The 18,782-nt window shown below is 48.8% G+C and overlaps 1 protein-coding gene and 1 long non-coding RNA gene across 3 annotated transcripts; both read right to left on the bottom strand.

Moving 5' to 3' along the window:
• Nucleotides 1–1,118: 1,118 nt before the first annotated feature.
• Nucleotides 1,119–3,076, bottom strand: LOC123117564 (uncharacterized). 2 transcript variants are annotated; one of them, XR_006457422.1, is made up of 3 exons: nucleotides 3,038–3,076; nucleotides 1,566–1,646; nucleotides 1,119–1,427 (listed from the first exon to the last, which is right to left on the bottom strand). It is a non-coding gene; the product is annotated as an uncharacterized lncRNA (long non-coding RNA). The 2 variants fall into 2 exon arrangements; XR_006457421.1 differs by lacking the exon at nucleotides 3,038–3,076 and having other exon boundaries at nucleotides 1,566–1,718.
• A 13,927-nt stretch (nucleotides 3,077–17,003) lies between these two features.
• LOC123115240 (uncharacterized) lies at nucleotides 17,004–18,322 on the bottom strand. The gene is made up of 2 exons (XM_044536456.1): nucleotides 17,633–18,322; nucleotides 17,004–17,594 (listed from the first exon to the last, which is right to left on the bottom strand). Exons 1-2 carry the CDS (start codon nucleotides 18,320–18,322, stop codon nucleotides 17,004–17,006), a joined length of 1,281 nt encoding a protein of 426 aa, XP_044392391.1.
• Nucleotides 18,323–18,782: the final 460 nt, after the last annotated feature.

The following is an 18,782-nucleotide window of genomic DNA, read 5'->3' as shown; positions in this document are numbered from 1 at the left end:
TCCGAAACCTGGAGACCGTGCACCACCTGATATGGAGCTGCCCATTAGCTCGCGCGGTTTGGGAAAGGGTGGGAGCGAGAGGAGGGTGTCAACAGCTACACCCAAGGCATCATGTGCAAGAAGAAGACACCATTGTCACACTCCAACGGATGATGGCAGCAACCCAGCCGGCACAAAGAACGGCTAGCAATGCAACCATGCTTCTGACATGCTGGGAGATTTGGAAAGAACGGAACTGGTGCATGTTCAGAGGGAAGGCGCCAGCGGTGGAAGACATCACATAGGCCATCGAGAACTCCATCGAGCTATGGCGGCAAGCGGGTGCAGTTCATTTAGAGAGCCCCTTTTGGGATCCACCGTGAGAGATTTTAGTTCATGTTTCTGCTAGGAGAGATGTTTTGTAACCAAAAGACTGGTCCTAGGACCCTCACTCCACCTTTTGTATTTTCTCACTGCTTTCTGCTTATGAAATGAAATGCCAGTAGCATGCTGGATCTTTCAAAAAAAAAAACATCACACATCTACCAGCTCGGCGCATTCCTGACAAGTGGGGTCTGACTGCTTGAGCCCAGGCCTCTGTGCTGACTGCTGACTGGGCTTGCTACATCGGTGGTTTATTTCCCTGGTTCGGTTTTTGTGGGTCACCTACGCCGCCAACAAGATGGGCAGACATCACACGCCGAAGCAAAGCACCACGCTGTCCTCCTTCTCGTGCTCACCAAGGTCACAGGCAGTACTCGACAGAGCTGCAGCCGGAAGTGAGCTTGAAGACGAGGTACCCCCACCCCATGTAGTGAGTGCCAGGGGAGAGTTAAAATGATTGTACCTACATCAATTGTTGCAGGAAAAATCGCTGCTGTTGTGTACAGGAAAAATCGCCTTTCACGAAACTAATTCAATTGTTACTATGTGCCAGGAACAAATGTTTATTTGGGAATAAGAATACACTACCTGCCTTGAAACATATTCTTCACCCAATGGCCTGCGCTGCATCTCAGAATTAGCTACAATGCCTATGCTATTTACTTGCTCTGAAATGAAATCCTTCCTAGAAAACAATTCAAACATAGAACCAGAAAGAGTAGAAGAACCGAGTCTTGAGAAACAGGTTACCTTAACTGGCAGATAGTTATCATATTTCTCAAAGACGGAATGCTTCTCAGATAATCACCAGTGCACGACAAGGTAACATGTTCATTACAGAGTCTGGTCGCTACAATAATAAGTTCCCTTGCATTACAAACATTTTCTTTTCAAAATCTCCACCCACGCAGCTTTGCATCATAGAGTTGTGTCTGGCGCTCGCTATCTTCAGATCAAGGTGCATATAGCGACGAGCCCACGACCATATCTTCGGCAGCCACACGCCGACCAAAAGATACCGCCTGAAAGAGCATTTACTTCGACTCCAGAATCTCCTGCTGTTTCTGGAACCAGTTTATATCCAGTCATTATGAATTCTATCGATTTTCAACAGCCCACTGTACTATTGACAGTAAATCTCATGTTGATTGAAAACTGATTGTAAAAGCAGGCAATGGTATACACAAATGGTTGCACTTTACCTTCTTTGCATCCTTCTTTGCCTTGTGTTGAAGCTTCCTCTCCTCATCCTCTCGCTGTTGTTTTAATACTCTCTTCCAAATCTGAAGAACAAGCGAAGGAGGTAATTTTAACTTGTGGACAGCAGTCTGATAGACAGTTCAGTCTTCAGTGGGCATTTGGCAGTTTGCTAGATATATATGACAACACAAGCAAATGAAGTATCACCACAGATGAGGCTCATGCACGCCCGTAGCAACCATTGGCAGTCTGTATCATCTCACTATTACGATAAATTGAACACACGAGTTACCTTCCTAACACTGATAACCATTGGATATTCACTTTACTGCGTAAAATTTGTAGTACATGATAGCTAAAAAAAGGTTGCTTTTATGCAGCAAAACCTACTCGATACAAGTGCACGATTTAGACAGTTAACTGCAAGAAAGAAAGAAAATTAAGCCCCCAAGCTGATGCTCAATAGTTCCAGATCTATAATTCATTGGTAAGAAAGATAAAAATAATTAAACAGGTCTATATAAACTTATAAGACAACTTGATGATATATGGCATACACGTTTGAAAATATGATCTAACCATTAAAACAAGAACACTATAAAACCAAAAGCTGGGTGCTGGCGCTACCCCCAGCCTCGCAGGTAACCCAGCAGCCTCTCCCCTCTCCTCTTTTCTCAACCTCTTCCTCTTTTATTCTTAGATTTGCTCTGCTGGATGTTGCTTGTTGGCTTGCTGCTTGCTTGTGCTGCCGCTTATGTCAGTGCTGCTGCTGCTGCTCATGCTAGCTTGTATTGTCTTCCATTATGTCTTGTCTTCTAATCTTCTTTACTGTTTGTGTTTGATGTGTTTTGCAAGATGGATGCAGCTTGCAATGACAACATGACATGGGGGATGAGGATCAATCAAGCACTTGATAAAAGAGACACCAAATGGGATTTTCTGACTATATTACAGGGCATATTTTATTTTATTTTATATATACTCGCCGTATCCCTGAATGGCTGTTTTTGGAAGATGTCGTATCCCGTACCCCATATGCGTATCCCCGTCTTTCCGTCCCCGTGTCCGTGCTTTTTAGATGCCATCTACTATCTATACTACAGAATTGAGTAACAACCAGTAGTGGAAGTTAAATGGTCCCTTACAGAATGATGGTGTAAATTCAAGAGATAATTTATATTCAGTTGCAAATCCCAAACAAGAATATTACTTTGCACATGCAGAAGTACATGACCATTGTTTTATGTGGGTTATATGACTGTATAGAGGGGATCGCAATGCCATATTAAAATTGTGGGTTCAATTAATTCAGCAACTTCTTTGAGCAATCATTCCATATGCCATACAAACACCTAGAGAACAATGCATACTCAGGGAAATCAAGCAGGCATTTCACCACACAATGGTGCAGCCCTGGCACTGACAATGGTCTTGAGGAAGGAACAATGAGATACGGTACATTATTCAGACTCACCTTTCTCTGAAGCTGGAGCACCCTCAACATTGCTATCAGAGGTTACTGAGTTCCCGGCATCATCTTTGCTGGTTGTACCCTTCACGGATTCTTCATTTGGTGCACTCTTGGGAATATCTCCCGAATAATCTTTCATTAGCAAGGCACATCCATGTTTGTTGAGCATACTAGCACCCTCCAGAGCACCTTCTCCATAACAAGGAACCCTAGATGAAAACAAAGGGGTAAATTTTCAGTTTATAACTGTTAAGGTTATAAATAACATAAGGCCATGAAAGTTGTGTAGCCCTGCTACAATTATACCATCGCCTGTTTTAATGACGCTAGGTGCTACTATGTTCTGTTGAGTTCGGTTTCTAACAACTAGCTAGTGTTTGCAAATATTATGAAGTACAATTACCGGATGAACAAGCCAGGAGAAAAACAGGCGCCTACTCGTGGCGCTCTTACCTGTCCTCACGTTTACACGTGGTTATGTAATTCACCTACTTGTAATCAGTCATACGATGGATTACAAAACTTGAGAAATATATTCACGCTCCCCCCCCCCCCCCCCCCCCCCCCCCCCCCGGGTGATTTTAAATAGAACTCTTCTCAAATATGATAACATCTATCACTCCAATAATTGCACTTTGATTAAATGCTAATCACATGACACTAACCATCACAAAAGATGGCACACTAACGCTAATTCAGCTCATTGAACCCCTCAAACGCCAACACACTTTCGTGCTCGCAGCCGAACAAGAAAAAAAGGAAGATAAATACCGCCTGGCAACCTCCTTGTCGTAGAACATCTAATACCACTCTAAACTCATTTCCCAAACTACAAAACTCAAAGGCCTAAAGCAACTAAGGACACAGGGTGTCACATCCCTAGTCTGGTATGACTTAGACTAGCTAGCTATTTGTGCATCATATTTAAATTTCATTTAAATTTGAAATGAGGATTGGTGGAAACCTCAGAATCATTTTTTGAAAATGACCCAAATAAAAATTTCTCCAAAAGGGTCCAAGAAAATGCTCATGTTGCCCTCTGAAAATATTGGACAGAGATAAAAATCAAAACAATATTTTTAGGAGCTCATGGACATTTATTTTGGCCATTTGGATTAATTCGATAAATATTTGCATTGGAAATATATTTCTATATATATGAAATATGGTCCAAAAATTATGCCAATTATAAAAGAGCTCTGGAATAATACCATTAGCCCCTACAAAAATTGGCATAATAAAATTAAATGATTTAATATATTTATTAAATCAAACAAATGTCAGAAAATTAGAAAAGAAAACAGAAAAGGGGAGAGAGACTTACCTGGGCCACTTACCTGGCCCATCTCCAGCTGGCGGCCCAGCCCACCCCCGCTGCCTTCTGTCGTCTCCCTCCTCGGACAGAAGGACGAGGGCGTGTGCCCGACGCTCGCCGGCACGCGCGCGCGCCACCTCCCCCCTGCTGGCCACCTCCTGCTTCCCCGGACTCCCTCCCAATGCCACGGAGACGGCCACGCACCCCAGGCCCTCTCATTCCTCCTCCCCCCCATGCTCATCCCCTCCTCTGGCTCCCCCTCACTTCCACCGAACGCGGCCGCCGCCGCCGACGAGAACCACCACGGCCACAGCCACCCCCTCGCCCCTCGGTTGTGCCCACGAGCTCCGCGACGTCGTCCTCGACCCCCTCACCGAACCACGCCCCGCCGGAAGCCCTGCAGCGTCGACTTCGAGCTCTTCTTCAACCTTCGGCCGCCGGTGACCTCGTCTTCGATTCGCGCCGTCTAGGTCGTCCCCAGGCCCACTGAGCTGCGCTTCGACCTCCCAGTGAGCTCCTCCGTCGTTTCCCCCTAACCCCACGGCCTAGCGCTCGTTGTAGCACCACTTCCCATGATGCCCGAAGCACACCGCCGCACGAACTCGTCGCCGACGAGGCTCCGGTGGCCAATCGGCCCCGTGCATATGCCCGTTGGCTTTGTGGGAGCCTGCAGAACGCGTAGTTGCTACCCGTTGATCCTCCCGTGCACGGTGGCGCCGTTTTCATCGGCGCCCGAACTCCGGCGACCGCCAAAGTCGTCGCCGGCGACGTCTCCGGCCACCCCGAGCTCAACCATCACCACCAAGAGCTGCGGCTCGTTCCCAGGAGCTCGTAGATGCTCTCCGCCTCCCGTTTGGTGGCCGTAACGTGCAAATGCACTTCCTCCGCCGCGCTCGGCCTCGCCGGCGGCTAAACGCCGGCGAGTTGACCGGGTTTGACCCCCCAGGGTCGCTGACCAGTGGGCCCGACCCCCCCTAACCTTTTAATTAAATTAATTAACCCCTGTTAACCCCCCTGTCACTGACGTGTGGGTCCCACACGTCAGGTTTGACCGGACCAGCCCAGTTGACCGCTGACGTCGTGCTGACGTCATGCTGACGCAATTATATATTTTCTGGAATTAAAATAATTCAGAAAATCCAGAAAATGATTTAAACTTCAAAAATTCATAACAATTCAACCGTAGCTCAGATTTAAATAATTTATATATGAAAAATTATCAGAAAAATGCAATCTTTCCATCTGTACTAGTTTCATGCATGAAAAACCAACTTATACATGCTGAATATGGGAAAACACATTAGGGCATATATAAGAGACTTAATTTAGAAATGCATTTGAACCTTTGGTTCAAAAGGACTTCAAACCAAATGTTTACTAGATGCATTAGCTCAAACAGCATCACATCTACATGCCATGTTCATGCATCATATTGTTGCATATGATTGTGTTTTGATTGCCGGCACCGTTCCTTCTCGATAGGTCCTGCTCCGGAGACGTTCCAGAGTACCTGTCTGTGAAGCAGTGCCTCCCTTGTTGATTTACCAGGCAAGCAAACCCCCTTGTTCATTTCGATAAAACCCTACTCTCTCGCTCCTGCTCTCAGTTATTGCATTAGGACAACAACGATTCATCTGCTACTTTGTGATGCGGTAGTTGAACCCATTCCTCTGCATGACCTGTCATTGCCACAGTAAATAGTTGAAACCCACTAGCATGTGTAGGAGTTGATTGAAGCCACTGATGTGTTCCTACCATGCTATGCCTGCTATCGCTTAGAGTTGTGTCAGGTCTAATTCATTGGGAATGAATTGGAGTGTCACGATACGTTCTGATGCTGAGAGTGAGGTGTGTGAACACGATTTGGTAAAGGTAGCGGTGAGAGGCCATGTAGGAGTACATGGTGGGTTGTCTCACTGGAACCGTCCTTAAGCCCTGAGTTCTGTGTATGTTGTCCAATGACTCGATACTACCACACATTGGGCTCCGGGCGCTCCAAGCCCTCTCGACTTATTAACCAACTTGATCTCTGTCCAGGAGTCGCAACTAGTTTCTGGTGTTTGTAGGTAGTGCTATTTTTCTACCAAGTGGCACCCGGCAGGGTGGGCTTGGGACAGACTAGGCACACGTGGCCTGGTGTACCGAGTGGCACCCGGTTGGTGGGCTCGGGAACCCTGCTCACATCGTTTGGGGCCGTGAGCGACACCCCGGCCGGATCTCCTTGCGGATGGAACCCGAATAGGCGATAAACCTGGACTAGAGTCTTGTGTGGTTAGTCAGGTCGTGGCCGACACCCTCGCCAGGCTTCCGCTTGAAGGTTGCCGAGATACATGACGTGTACATGGCGGTAAGTGGCGAGAGCGTGTGTGAAGAAGTACACCCCTGCAGGGTTAACATGATCTATTCGAATAGCCGGGTCCGCGGTTATGGACTTCTTGGATGCTTACATGGTACATAGACAACTTGAAGTGGATACTATAAAATGCTCAAGACAAGTGTGAGTGCTATGGATGGCCTTCTCGTAGGGAGACGGGGACGAATCCATAGTAGTGTATTGTGTGGTGATTAGTGGACTCGTGTACGTTGTTTCACCTCCAGAGTTTCTGGTAGTCGTAGAATAGGATAGCCACAGAGTCAAAGCTGGCTTGCTGCAACTAAACCCCACATTACCCTCTTGATACCAATGCATGTACGATAGGATCTGATGTAAGTCTTGCTGAGTACCTTTGTACTCATGTTGCTTTATTTATGTTTTTGCAGCGGAGACTTCGGTCTTACTAGTGTTCTCGTGGACTTCGACTAGTAGCTAGTACCTCAGCTACGATCTTGATCGGATGTTGTAGATAGTCAGGCTCTTCAGCCTTTTTCATTTGTAGATGTCTGTACCCAGACATGTAATGCTTCCGCTTGTTGCTTGATTGCTCTGACTGTTGGGTCATGTGACCCCTGTTTGTAATAATACTGTGACGGCTCTTCTGAGCCTTTATCTATATGAGTTGTTGAGTTATGCTGTGATGCCATGTTGTACAGCACATACTTGCATGTTATGCGTACGTGTAATGTGTATTGCTATGTGTGGGATCTGACTATCTAGTTGTTTATTCTTAGTAGCCTCTCTTACCGGGAAATGTCTCCTAGTGCTTCCACTGAGCCCTGGTAGCTTGCTACTGCTCCGGAACACTTAGGCCGGCCGGCATGTGTCCTTCTTCGATCCTGTGTCTGTCCCTTCGGGGAAATGTCACGCGATGAATACCGGAGTCCTGCTAGCCCGCTACAGCCCGGTTCACCGGAGTCCTGCTAGCCCAGTGCTACAGCCTGGATTCACTCGCTGATGACCGACACGTTCGATGCTGGGTCATGGATGCCTGTCCCTGTAAGTTAGTGCCACTTTGGGTTTACGACTAGCCATGTCAGCCCGGGCTCTTTATCATATGGATGCTAGCAACACCATCATATACGTGTGCCAAAATGCGCAAACGGTCCCGGGCAAAGGTAAGGCGACACCCGTGGGGATACCGTGCGTGAGGCCGCAAAGTGATATGAGGTGTTACATGCTAGATCGATGTGGCATTGAGTCGGGGTCCTGACAGCGTTGGTATCAGAGCTTGACTGCCTGTAGGATTACCAAGCCAAACTGGTCGAAGTTGAGTCTAGAAATTCTTTAGTTATATAAGGGAATTGATTGTGGGATGGAACGTAAGGCTCTTTTTACTCCTTTACCTCATGGCCTTCTGATCTGAGTCATCCTATCTTTCCTACGGGGTTAAGGAACTAGGCTTCTCTTCCGTCTATCAGGATCACGTGTTACTACTCCGTAGTTCCATAGGATTGGTTGATCAGAGTCATACCCCAGTTTTGAGTACTTCCGGTGTAGTCTGTTTAGTACTATCCCAGAACCTTGAGTGGTGATGTTGAGTATGTTACCACCCCATTTTTAGTAGGATGTCTCATTCTGAGCATTTTACTGCCGTTATGCTGCCGGAATTTTCCTAAGGAGTTCGAGTGATACTAATTCCTTGTCCTACATTCTACAGTCCATAGTTAATGCTGATTCCGTCCTTGGTTTCGTTTCTCAGGATGTCATCCAAAGTTCTTTAATCGTAGCCGGAACCATGGAGATGGTAGGGATGAGAATCCTCCCGACCAGCCTTCGCTGGCAGAGTTCATGCTAGAGATGGAGAGGAACAAGCGTGAGTCTAACCGTTTGTTGGCACGTATCGAGGAGAACACCGCACATCAGTTCAAAGGGTCTGCTACCATTCATGATTTCATTCGCTTGCACCCACCTACCTTTCATCATTCCATCGAGCCACTCGATGCAGATGACTGGCTCCGTAGCATCACCCATAAGCTGCGTTCCGCGAGCGTAGCTGAAGATGACAAGGTCACTTATGCCACATACCACCTGGAAGGTCCTGCTAGTCTTTGGTGGCAGAACTACGAGGCTATGCTTCCAGCTGGCCAGATTCCTACCTGGAAGGATTTCACTGAGGCTTTTCGCGAGCATCACATTCCCCAGGCCCTCATTGATCGCAAGAGAGAAGAGTTCTGTAGTTTCACCCAGAGTAAGATGGCTGTTGATGCTTATAGCAGAGAGTTCGAGAACCTTGCCCGTTATGCCACAGAAGAAGTGTCCACGGATGCTAAGAAGCAGGCTAGGTTCCGGAAGGGTCTCAACCCCAAGTTGCGTCGTGATCTTCACCTGCATCATTGCGATACATTCCAAGCTCTTGTGAACAAAGCCATCAATGCAGAGACAGCTCAGCTCACTTACGAGGAGTCTCGTAAGCACACCCGTGATTTGGGATCCTCCTCTGGCTCTAGTTCCCTGAAACGCCGGATTTGGGTTCCAAACTCCGCTCTTCCTTCCGGTTATACACCGAGGTCATCTCATGTGGTGCCTCCTCCAGCTCAGTCGTATGTTCCACCCAGGCCTACTGGTAGACCGCTTGTCAGTGCGGGTCCCCGTCCAACCTCAGGGACTTGCTTCACATGCGGGAAGCCAGGACACTATGCACGTGACTGCTCTCAGACTAGTTATGCTCCACCCCAGCCCGAGAAGACTGTTGGCTGTGTTAAGCCATCACGCAAGATGATCAGTGTCAAGTCAGTTTCCACTGAACGTGGACGTGTGCATCACGTCTCAGCTAAAGACGCTCATGATGATCCAGATGTCGTTCTTGGTACACTCCTTGTCAATTGTCACCCAGCATCAGTTCTATTCGATACTGGAGCATCTCACTCCTTCATTTCTGAAGGCTATGCTCGTTTGCACGACATGTCATTTTGCGATATGCCAACTCCGCTTGAAATCCAAACCCCAGGGTCTAGATGGCAGACCACCAGAATCAGCCATGGTAACGAAATCCTTGTTGATAGAATTGTATTCCTTGCATCACTTGTAGCCCTCAAGTCCTCAGATATTAACATCATCTTGGGTATGGACTGGATGACAGCTCATCATGCCAAGATTGATTGTTACACAAGATCTGTTCAGCTTACACACCCGTCTGGCAAGATAGTCACCGTCTCCACTAGAGTTGCAAAGCGTCAGCTCTATTCTCTTAATGCCAGCCCTCTTCCAGACCTTGAAGATATCCCGGTAGTCCGTGACTTTCCGGATGTCTTTCCAGAGGAACTGCCAGGTGTTCCACCTGACAGAGAAGTAGAGTTTGTCATAGATCTTATCCCAGGAACAGCTCCAATCTCCCGGAGACCTTACAAGATGGCACCCTTAGAACTAGCCGAGCTTAAGAAACAACTCGATGAGTCCTTGCAAAAGGGTTTCATCCGTCCTAGTTCTTCTCCTTGGGCTTGCCCCGTCCTTTTCGTCAAGAAGAAGGATGGTACGGACCGGATGGTTGTAGATTATCGTCCCGTTAATTTGGTCACGATAAAGAACAAGTATCCGCTTCCCAGGATCAACGACCTGTATGATCAGCTCGCTGGATCCTCAGTCTTCTCCAAGATGGATTTAAGGTTAGGCTACCATCAAATCAAGATCAGAAACGGGGACATTCCCAAGACAGCTTTTGTCACTCGTTATGGCCAGTACGAGTACACCGTCATGTCCTTTGGCCTAACCAACGCCCCAGCCACATTCTCCCGCTTGATGAACTCGATCTTCATGGAGTACTTAGATAAGTTCGTCGTGGTTTACCTCGATGATATTCTTATTTACTCGAAGAACGAGGAAGAGCATGCCGAACATCTTAGACTTGTGTTAGAAAAACTCAGAGAGCACCGCCTTTATGCCAAGTTCTCCAAGTGTGAATTTTGGTTGCCAGAAGTGACCTACCTAGGCCACGTAATCTCTGGTAAGGGCATTGCTGTCAATCCCGAGAGAGTTCAAGCCGTTCTCGATTGGACTCCACCTGAAACAGTCAAACAAGTTAGGAGTTTCCTTGGCCTAGCCAGCTATTGTCGCCGCTTTGTTGAAAACTTCTCCAAAGTAGCCAAACCCCTCACGGAACTTCTCAAGAAAGATAAAAAGTTCGAGTGGTCCCCACAGTGTGAGTACAGTTTTCAGGAACTGAAAAGACGCCTGACTTCTGCTCCCATACTTGTGCCACCGGATTTCACTAAAGACTTTATTATCTACTGCGACGCCTCACGACAGGGACTAGGTTGCATTCTTATGCAGGATCGTCATGTGATTGCCTATGCATCTCGACAGTTGCATCCACATGAGGAGAATTATCCTACACATGATCTAGAGCTTGCAGCCGTAGTCTATGCACTCAAGACCTGGCGACATTACCTCCTTGGTAAACGTTGCGAGATCTACACCGATCACCAGAGTCTCAAGTATATCTTCACCCAACCGGATCTGAACCTTAGGCAAAGACGTTGGTTGGAGTTGATCACAGATTATGATCTAGGGATTACCTACACCCCAGGCAAAGCCAATGTCATGGCTGATGCTCTAAGCCGTAAATCCTATTGCAACAATCTCATGTTGCAGCAAGGCCAACCACTTCTCCATGAGGAATTCTGTAAGCTTAACCTTCACATTGCTCCTCGCGGATTCCTTTCTACCCTGGTGGCGAAACCTGATCTTGAAGATCGGATTATCGCTGCTCAAAAGCAAGACACAGGAATTTCTCGGATCAAGAGAAACATTAAGAAGGGAGTTGGTGGATGTTTCTCTATGGATGATCGTGGAGTTGTTTTCTTTGAGAATCGCTTGGTGGTTCCCAAGAATCAACATCTGCGACAATTGATCCTTAAGGAGGCGCATGAATCTCCTCTCACGATTCATCCCGGTAGTACTAAGATGTATCAGGACCTACGCCAGAGGTTCTGGTGGACTAGGATGAAGAGAGAAATCGCTGAGTTCATTGCTAAATGTGACGTTTGTCGTCGCGTTAAGGCAGAGCATCAAAGACCTGCTGGCACCCTTCAGCCTTAGCTATTCCTGAATGGAAATGGGATAAAGTTGGTATGGACTTCATCACCGGCTTTCCCAGGACCAAGAGAGGGAATAATGCTATCTTCGTAGTCATTGATCGTCTCTCCAAAGTGGCTCACTTCCTTCCTGTTCGGAGAAATATCACTGCTAGTCAGCTTGCTGACTTATATATTTCTCGAATAGTGTCACTTCATGGTGTTCCACTAGAGATCAATTCAGACCGTGGCAGTCTTTTCACTTCTCACTTCTGGGAGAGCTTCCAAACTGCCATGGGAACCCATCTTTCCTTCAGTACCGCTTTCCACCCTCAGTCGAGTGGTCAGGTGGAACGGGTCAATCAAATTCTCGAAGACATGCTCAGAGCTTGCGTTATCTCATTCGGTATGGATTGGGAGAAATGTCTTCCTTTCGCCGAGTTTGCCTATAACAATAGCTACCAATCCAGCCTCAAGCAAGCTCCTTTTGAGGTTCTCTATGGACGAAGATGTCGAACACCTTTGAACTGGTCAGAAACCGGTGAAAGACAATTCTTTGGACCGGATATGATCCAGGAGGCAGAAGAGCAAGTTCGCATCATCCGTGAGAATTTGAAAACAGCCCAGTCTCGTCAGAAAAGCCAGTATGATCGTCATCATAAGGATATGACTTATGAAATTGGCGACCAAGCTTACCTTCGGGTTACTCCTTTGAAGGGTACCCATCGTTTCGGTATCAAGGGCAAGTTGGCTCCTCGTTACATTGGTCCCTTTCGCATTCTCGCTAAACGAGGAGAGGTTGCCTACCAGTTGGAACTACCCCCACATCTTTCTCGAGTTCATGATGTCTTCCACGTCTCTCAACTCAGGCGTTGCTTCTCGGATCCTATTCGTGGAGTGGACCACGAAACGCTTGATCTCCAAGATAACCTCACATACCGAGAGTACCCGGTTCGCATTCTTGATCAAGCAGAGCGTGTTACCCGACGTCAGAACATCAAGTTTCTCAAAGTTCAGTGGTCTCATCATTCCGAGAGAGAGGCTACTTGGGAGCGAGAAGATCGTCTTCGACTGGAGTACCCCGCTTTCTTTCCGTCGACCCCTGAATCTCGAGACGAGATTCTGTCAAGTGGGGGCGAGTTGTCACATCCCTAGTCTGGTATGACTTAGACTAGCTAGCTATTTGTGCATCATATTTAAATTTCATTTAAATTTGAAATGAGGATTGGTGGAAACCTCAGAATCATTTTTTGAAAATGACCCAAATAAAAATTTCTCCAAAAGGGTCCAAGAAAATGCTCATGTTGCCCTCTGAAAATATTGGACAGAGATAAAAATCAAAACAATATTTTTAGGAGCTCATGGACATTTATTTTGGCCATTTGGATTAATTCGATAAATATTTGCATTGGAAATATATTTCTATATATATGAAATATGGTCCAAAAATTATGCCAATTATAAAAGAGCTCTGGAATAATACCATTAGCCCCTACAAAAATTGGCATAATAAAATTAAATGATTTAATATATTTATTAAATCAAACAAATGTCAGAAAATTAGAAAAGAAAACAGAAAAGGGGAGAGAGACTTACCTGGGCCACTTACCTGGCCCATCTCCAGCTGGCGGCCAGCCCACCCCCGCTGCCTTCTGTCGTCTCCCTCCTCGGACAGAAGGACGAGGGCGTGTGCCCGACGCTCGCCGGCACGCGCGCGCGCCACCTCCCCCCTGCTGGCCACCTCCTGCTTCCCCGGACTCCCTCCCAATGCCACGGAGACGGCCACGCACCCCAGGCCCTCTCATTCCTCCTCCCCCCCATGCTCATCCCCTCCTCTGGCTCCCCCTCACTTCCACCGAACGCGGCCGCCGCCGCCGACGAGAACCACCACGGCCACAGCCACCCCCTCGCCCCTCGGTTGTGCCCACGAGCTCCGCGACGTCGTCCTCGACCCCCTCACCGAACCACGCCCCGCCGGAAGCCCTGCAGCGTCGACTTCGAGCTCTTCTTCAACCTTCGGCCGCCGGTGACCTCGTCTTCGATTCGCGCCGTCTAGGTCGTCCCCAGGCCCACTGAGCTGCGCTTCGACCTCCCAGTGAGCTCCTCCGTCGTTTCCCCCTAACCCCACGGCCTAGCGCTCGTTGTAGCACCACTTCCCATGATGCCCGAAGCACACCGCCGCACGAACTCGTCGCCGACGAGGCTCCGGTGGCCAATCGGCCCCGTGCATATGCCCGTTGGCTTTGTGGGAGCCTGCAGAACGCGTAGTTGCTACCCGTTGATCCTCCCGTGCACGGTGGCGCCGTTTTCATCGGCGCCCGAACTCCGGCGACCGCCAAAGTCGTCGCCGGCGACGTCTCCGGCCACCCCGAGCTCAACCATCACCACCAAGAGCTGCGGCTCGTTCCCAGGAGCTCGTAGATGCTCTCCGCCTCCCGTTTGGTGGCCGTAACGTGCAAATGCACTTCCTCCGCCGCGCTCGGCCTCGCCGGCGGCTAAACGCCGGCGAGTTGACCGGGTTTGACCCCCCAGGGTCGCTGACCAGTGGGCCCGACCCCCCCTAACCTTTTAATTAAATTAATTAACCCCTGTTAACCCCCCTGTCACTGACGTGTGGGTCCCACACGTCAGGTTTGACCGGACCAGCCCAGTTGACCGCTGACGTCGTGCTGACGTCATGCTGACGCAATTATATATTTTCTGGAATTAAAATAATTCAGAAAATCCAGAAAATGATTTAAACTTCAAAAATTCATAACAATTCAACCGTAGCTCAGATTTAAATAATTTATATATGAAAAATTATCAGAAAAATACAATCTTTCCATCTGTACTAGTTTCATGCATGAAAAACCAACTTATACATGCTGAATATGGGAAAACACATTAGGGCATATATAAGAGACTTAATTTAGAAATGCATTTGAACCTTTGGTTCAAAAGGACTTCAAACCAAATGTTTACTAGATGCATTAGCTCAAACAGCATCACATCTACATGCCATGTTCATGCATCATATTGTTGCATATGATTGTGTTTTGATTGCCGGCACCGTTCCTTCTCGATAGGTCCTGCTCCGGAGACGTTCCAGAGTACCTGTCTGTGAAGCAGTGCCTCCCTTGTTGATTTACCAGGCAAGCAAACCCCCTTGTTCATTTCGATAAAACCCTACTCTCTCGCTCCTGCTCTCAGTTATTGCATTAGGACAACAACGGTTCATCTGCTACTTTGTGCTGCGGTAGTTGAACCCATTCCTCTGCATGACCTGTCATTGCCACAGTAAATAGTTGAAACCCACTAGCATGTGTAGGAGTTGATTGAAGCCACTGATGTGTTCCTACCATGCTATGCCTGCTATTGCTTAGAGTTGTGTCAGGTCTGATTCATTGGGAATGAATTGGAGTGTCACGATACGTTCTGATGCTGAGAGTGAGGTGTGTGAACACGATTTGGTAAAGGTAGCGGTGAGAGGCCATGTAGGAGTACATGGTGGGTTGTCTCACTGGAACCGTCCTTAAGCCCTGAGTTCTGTGTATGTTGTCCAATGACTCGATACTACCACACATTGGGCTCCGGGCGCTCCAAGCCCTCTCGACTTATTAACCAACTTGATCTCTGTCCAGGAGTCGCAACTAGTTTCTGGTGTTTGTAGGTAGTGCTATTTTTCTACCAAGTGGCACCCGGCAGGGTGGGCTTGGGACAGACTAGGCACACGTGGCCTGGTGTACCGAGTGGCACCCGGATGGTGGGCTCGGGAACCCTGTACACATCGTTTGGGGCCGTGAGCGACACCCCGGCCGGATCTCCTTGCGGATGGAACCCGAATAGGCGATAAACCTGGACTAGAGTCTTGTGTGGTTAGTCAGGTCGTGGCCGACACCCTCGCCAGGCTTCCGCTTGAAGGTTGCCGAGATACATGACGTGTACATGGCGGTAAGTGGCGAGAGCGTGTGTGAAGAAGTACACCCCTGCAGGGTTAACATGATCTATTCGAATAGCCGGGTCCGCGGTTATGGACTTCTTGGATGCTTACATGGTACATAGACAACTTGAAGTGGATACTATAAAATGCTCAAGACAAGTGTGAGTGCTATGGATGGCCTTCTCGTAGGGAGACGGGGACGAATCCATAGTAGTGTATTGTGTGGTGATTAGTGGACTCGTGTACGTTGTTTCACCTCCAGAGTTTCTGGTAGTCGTAGAATAGGATAGCCACAGAGTCAAAGCTGGCTTGCTGCAACTAAACCCCACATTACCCTCTTGATACCAATGCATGTACGATAGGATCTGATGTAAGTCTTGCTGAGTACCTTTGTACTCATGTTGCTTTATTTATGTTTTTGCAGCGGAGACTTCGGTCTTACTAGTGTTCTCGTGGACTTCGACTAGTAGCTAGTACCTCAGCTACGATCTTGATCGGATGTTGTAGATAGTCAGGCTCTTCAGCCTTTTTCATTTGTAGATGTCTGTACCCAGACATGTAATGCTTCCGCTTGTTGCTTGATTGCTCTGACTGTTGGGTCATGTGACCCCTGTTTGTAATAATACTGTGACGGCTCTTCTGAGCCTTTATCTATATGAGTTGTTGAGTTATGCTGTGATGCCATGTTGTACAGCACATACTTGCATGTTATGCGTACGTGTAATGTGTATTGCTATGTGTGGGATCTGACTATCTAGTTGTTTATTCTTAGTAGCCTCTCTTACCGGGAAATGTCTCCTAGTGCTTTCACTGAGCCCTGGTAGCTTGCTACTGCTCCGGAACACTTAGGCCGGCCGGCATGTGTCCTTCTTCGATCCTGTGTCTGTCCCTTCGGGGAAATGTCACGCGATGAATACCGGAGTCCTGCTAGCCCGCTACAGCCCGGTTCACCGGAGTCCTGCTAGCCCAGTGCTACAGCCTGGATTCACTCGCTGATGACCGACACGTTCGATGCTGGGTCATGGATGCCTGTCCCTGTAAGTTAGTGCCACTTTGGGTTTACGACTAGCCATATCAGCCCGGGCTCTTTATCATATGGATGCTAGCAACACCATCATATACGTGTGCCAAAATGCGCAAACGGTCCCGGGCAAAGGTAAGGCGACACCCGTGGGGATACCGTGCGTGAGGCCGCAAAGTGATATGAGGTGTTACATGCTAGATCGATGTGGCATTGAGTCGGGGTCCTGACACAGGGAAACAAAAGGCTGATCCTAAAGAGTAGCGAACTACTGAGAAGTACATGCGAATGATGTGTGGCATGGAATAGGGGAGGCGTTTGGGACTCACCTGATATTGTGGTCATTGCTGACGCATTCAAAGGTGTTGGCGAAGTCCCCTTCCTTCATAGCATTGGACCCCTTGCTCAACAGCAGTTGTGCCCAACCTACTGTTTTCTCCTCCTCTCCACCCTCGTCACCACCTGACTCCTCGTTAGGCTCCTCACTAGGCTTACCTAGGGGTACAGGAGTGTAGAAGCTGACAACTGGGATCAAATTACCGAAGCCATGATCACTGCACACCTTCCTCACATGATCCGACTGTAGCTCCACTGTGAAGACGCCATCAACTGTGTTCACGACAATGGCATTTGCCCCCTCAGCGAAGCCCATTACATGCACTCTATAATCTTCATTCAATCGAGCACTAGTTGGTAGCAAATTGCCCAGGTCGATGACCCAAGTTAGCACCCATTGTTCATCAGTCCCATCACTCGCCTCTCTTGTCCACAATTTGAGCTGCGGATCCAAGTCTTGGATTATGCCCAGTCCACCGTCCTCCGCCAGCACAAGGTTATATATGCAGCCGTAGTAGTTGTCTGGTGGCCTAAAACTAAACTCATTCAGGGCGTGCCTCGACAAGTCATACTCCAGGAACGACACACCGCCATAGTCTAAGTCATAGTTGGTGTAGAACATATGAAGTAGAACACAGAGCTCCCAACGAGCACGTTGGAGTATGTAAATTCGAATATGGACCAGTCGCGGTAAATCCAGGTCAGCTCGCCCCAGGTGCCAGTCTCCGACCAGTACACGGATGCCAACGTGCCATACGCATCGTCATCGTCGGAGAAGACTTCATCGTCGCCGACGGACAAGACGAAGAGCACGCGGAAAGGACCTCCGAGGCAGTCGCGGTGGTCACACCCGTCCGCTGCGCAGAACACGGCCGCAGTCAAGTAGCTGTAGCTCCACTCAAACGCCACGGGCACAGGTAAACGCTGCTGGGCGCCCGTGATTGGCTCCCACACAAGGAGTTCCCGAGCATATCTATCCTGGCCCTCGGAGACGAAGAGGGCGCGGCCGTGGCGGCAGTCGAGTGCCGACCAGGAGCGGTGGTCCGGGGCGGCGGGAGAGAAGGATGAGGCGATGGTGGGTACGAAGCAGGGGGTGCGCTCGCTGGCCTCGACGTGGAGGAAGCCGAGGACGGGCGGTGTCTGGTGGAGCTCGTGGAGGCGGCGGCGGAAGGCCGGGCGAGAGAGGATGCCGCCCCAGTCCTTGCAGACGAGGGATGCGCGGAGGAGGCATGCGGGGTCGTCGGGCGGGAGGCGGATCAGGATCTCCTCGACGAGCTCGTCCGGGATCACCGGCGGCGCTGCTGCCATTGTGGTCGCTAGGTCTCGGTGTGTGGGTGTGTGCGAGAGAGAGATTGGGGATCTGGAAGCGGAATGGATCGACTTCGACCAGCTGGAGGAGATTGGGGATTTTGGGTGCGCAGCGGAGCGGACGGAGGGATGGACCGATGCAGTGCAAATGTAAGGCCAACTCTAGAGCGCGACCCCATTCTGTCCGCGTGCCTTTGTTTGAAGTACTCCCTCCATCCGAAAATACTCGTCGGAAGAATTAATGTATCTAGATGTATTTTAGTTCTAGATACATTCATTTTTAGGCATTTCTCCGACAAGTATTTCCGGACGGAGGGAGTAGAACGAACGAATAGTGCGGCCCAACGCGAGGTCCTAGACGGACAAATGTCCGGATTTCATCCGTTTTCAACGCATCCCCGGCCCAAACTTGCGCCGGGTTTGGGATGAAACGGACATCGCGCAGACGAGCTCGACGCAC

This window comes from Triticum aestivum, chromosome 5B (assembly GCF_018294505.1).
Source record: "Triticum aestivum cultivar Chinese Spring chromosome 5B, IWGSC CS RefSeq v2.1, whole genome shotgun sequence".
NCBI classification, from domain to species: Eukaryota; Viridiplantae; Streptophyta; class Magnoliopsida; order Poales; family Poaceae; genus Triticum; species Triticum aestivum.
The sequence above is the reverse complement of the archived record's forward strand: the minus strand, read 5'-3'. Positions and strand labels throughout refer to the sequence as shown.

What these genes read in the sequence shown, in the direction of transcription:
- LOC123115240 (XM_044536456.1), bottom strand. Translation starts at nt 18,322, where the DNA reads ATGGCAGCAGCGCCGCCGGTGATCCCGGACGAGCTCGTCGAGGAGATC. An exon ending in CTGTGTTCTACTTCATATGT is followed by an intron (nt 17,595 to 17,632) that starts TCTACACCAACT and finishes GGCGGTGTGTCG; the next exon opens with TTCCTGGAGTATGACTTGTC.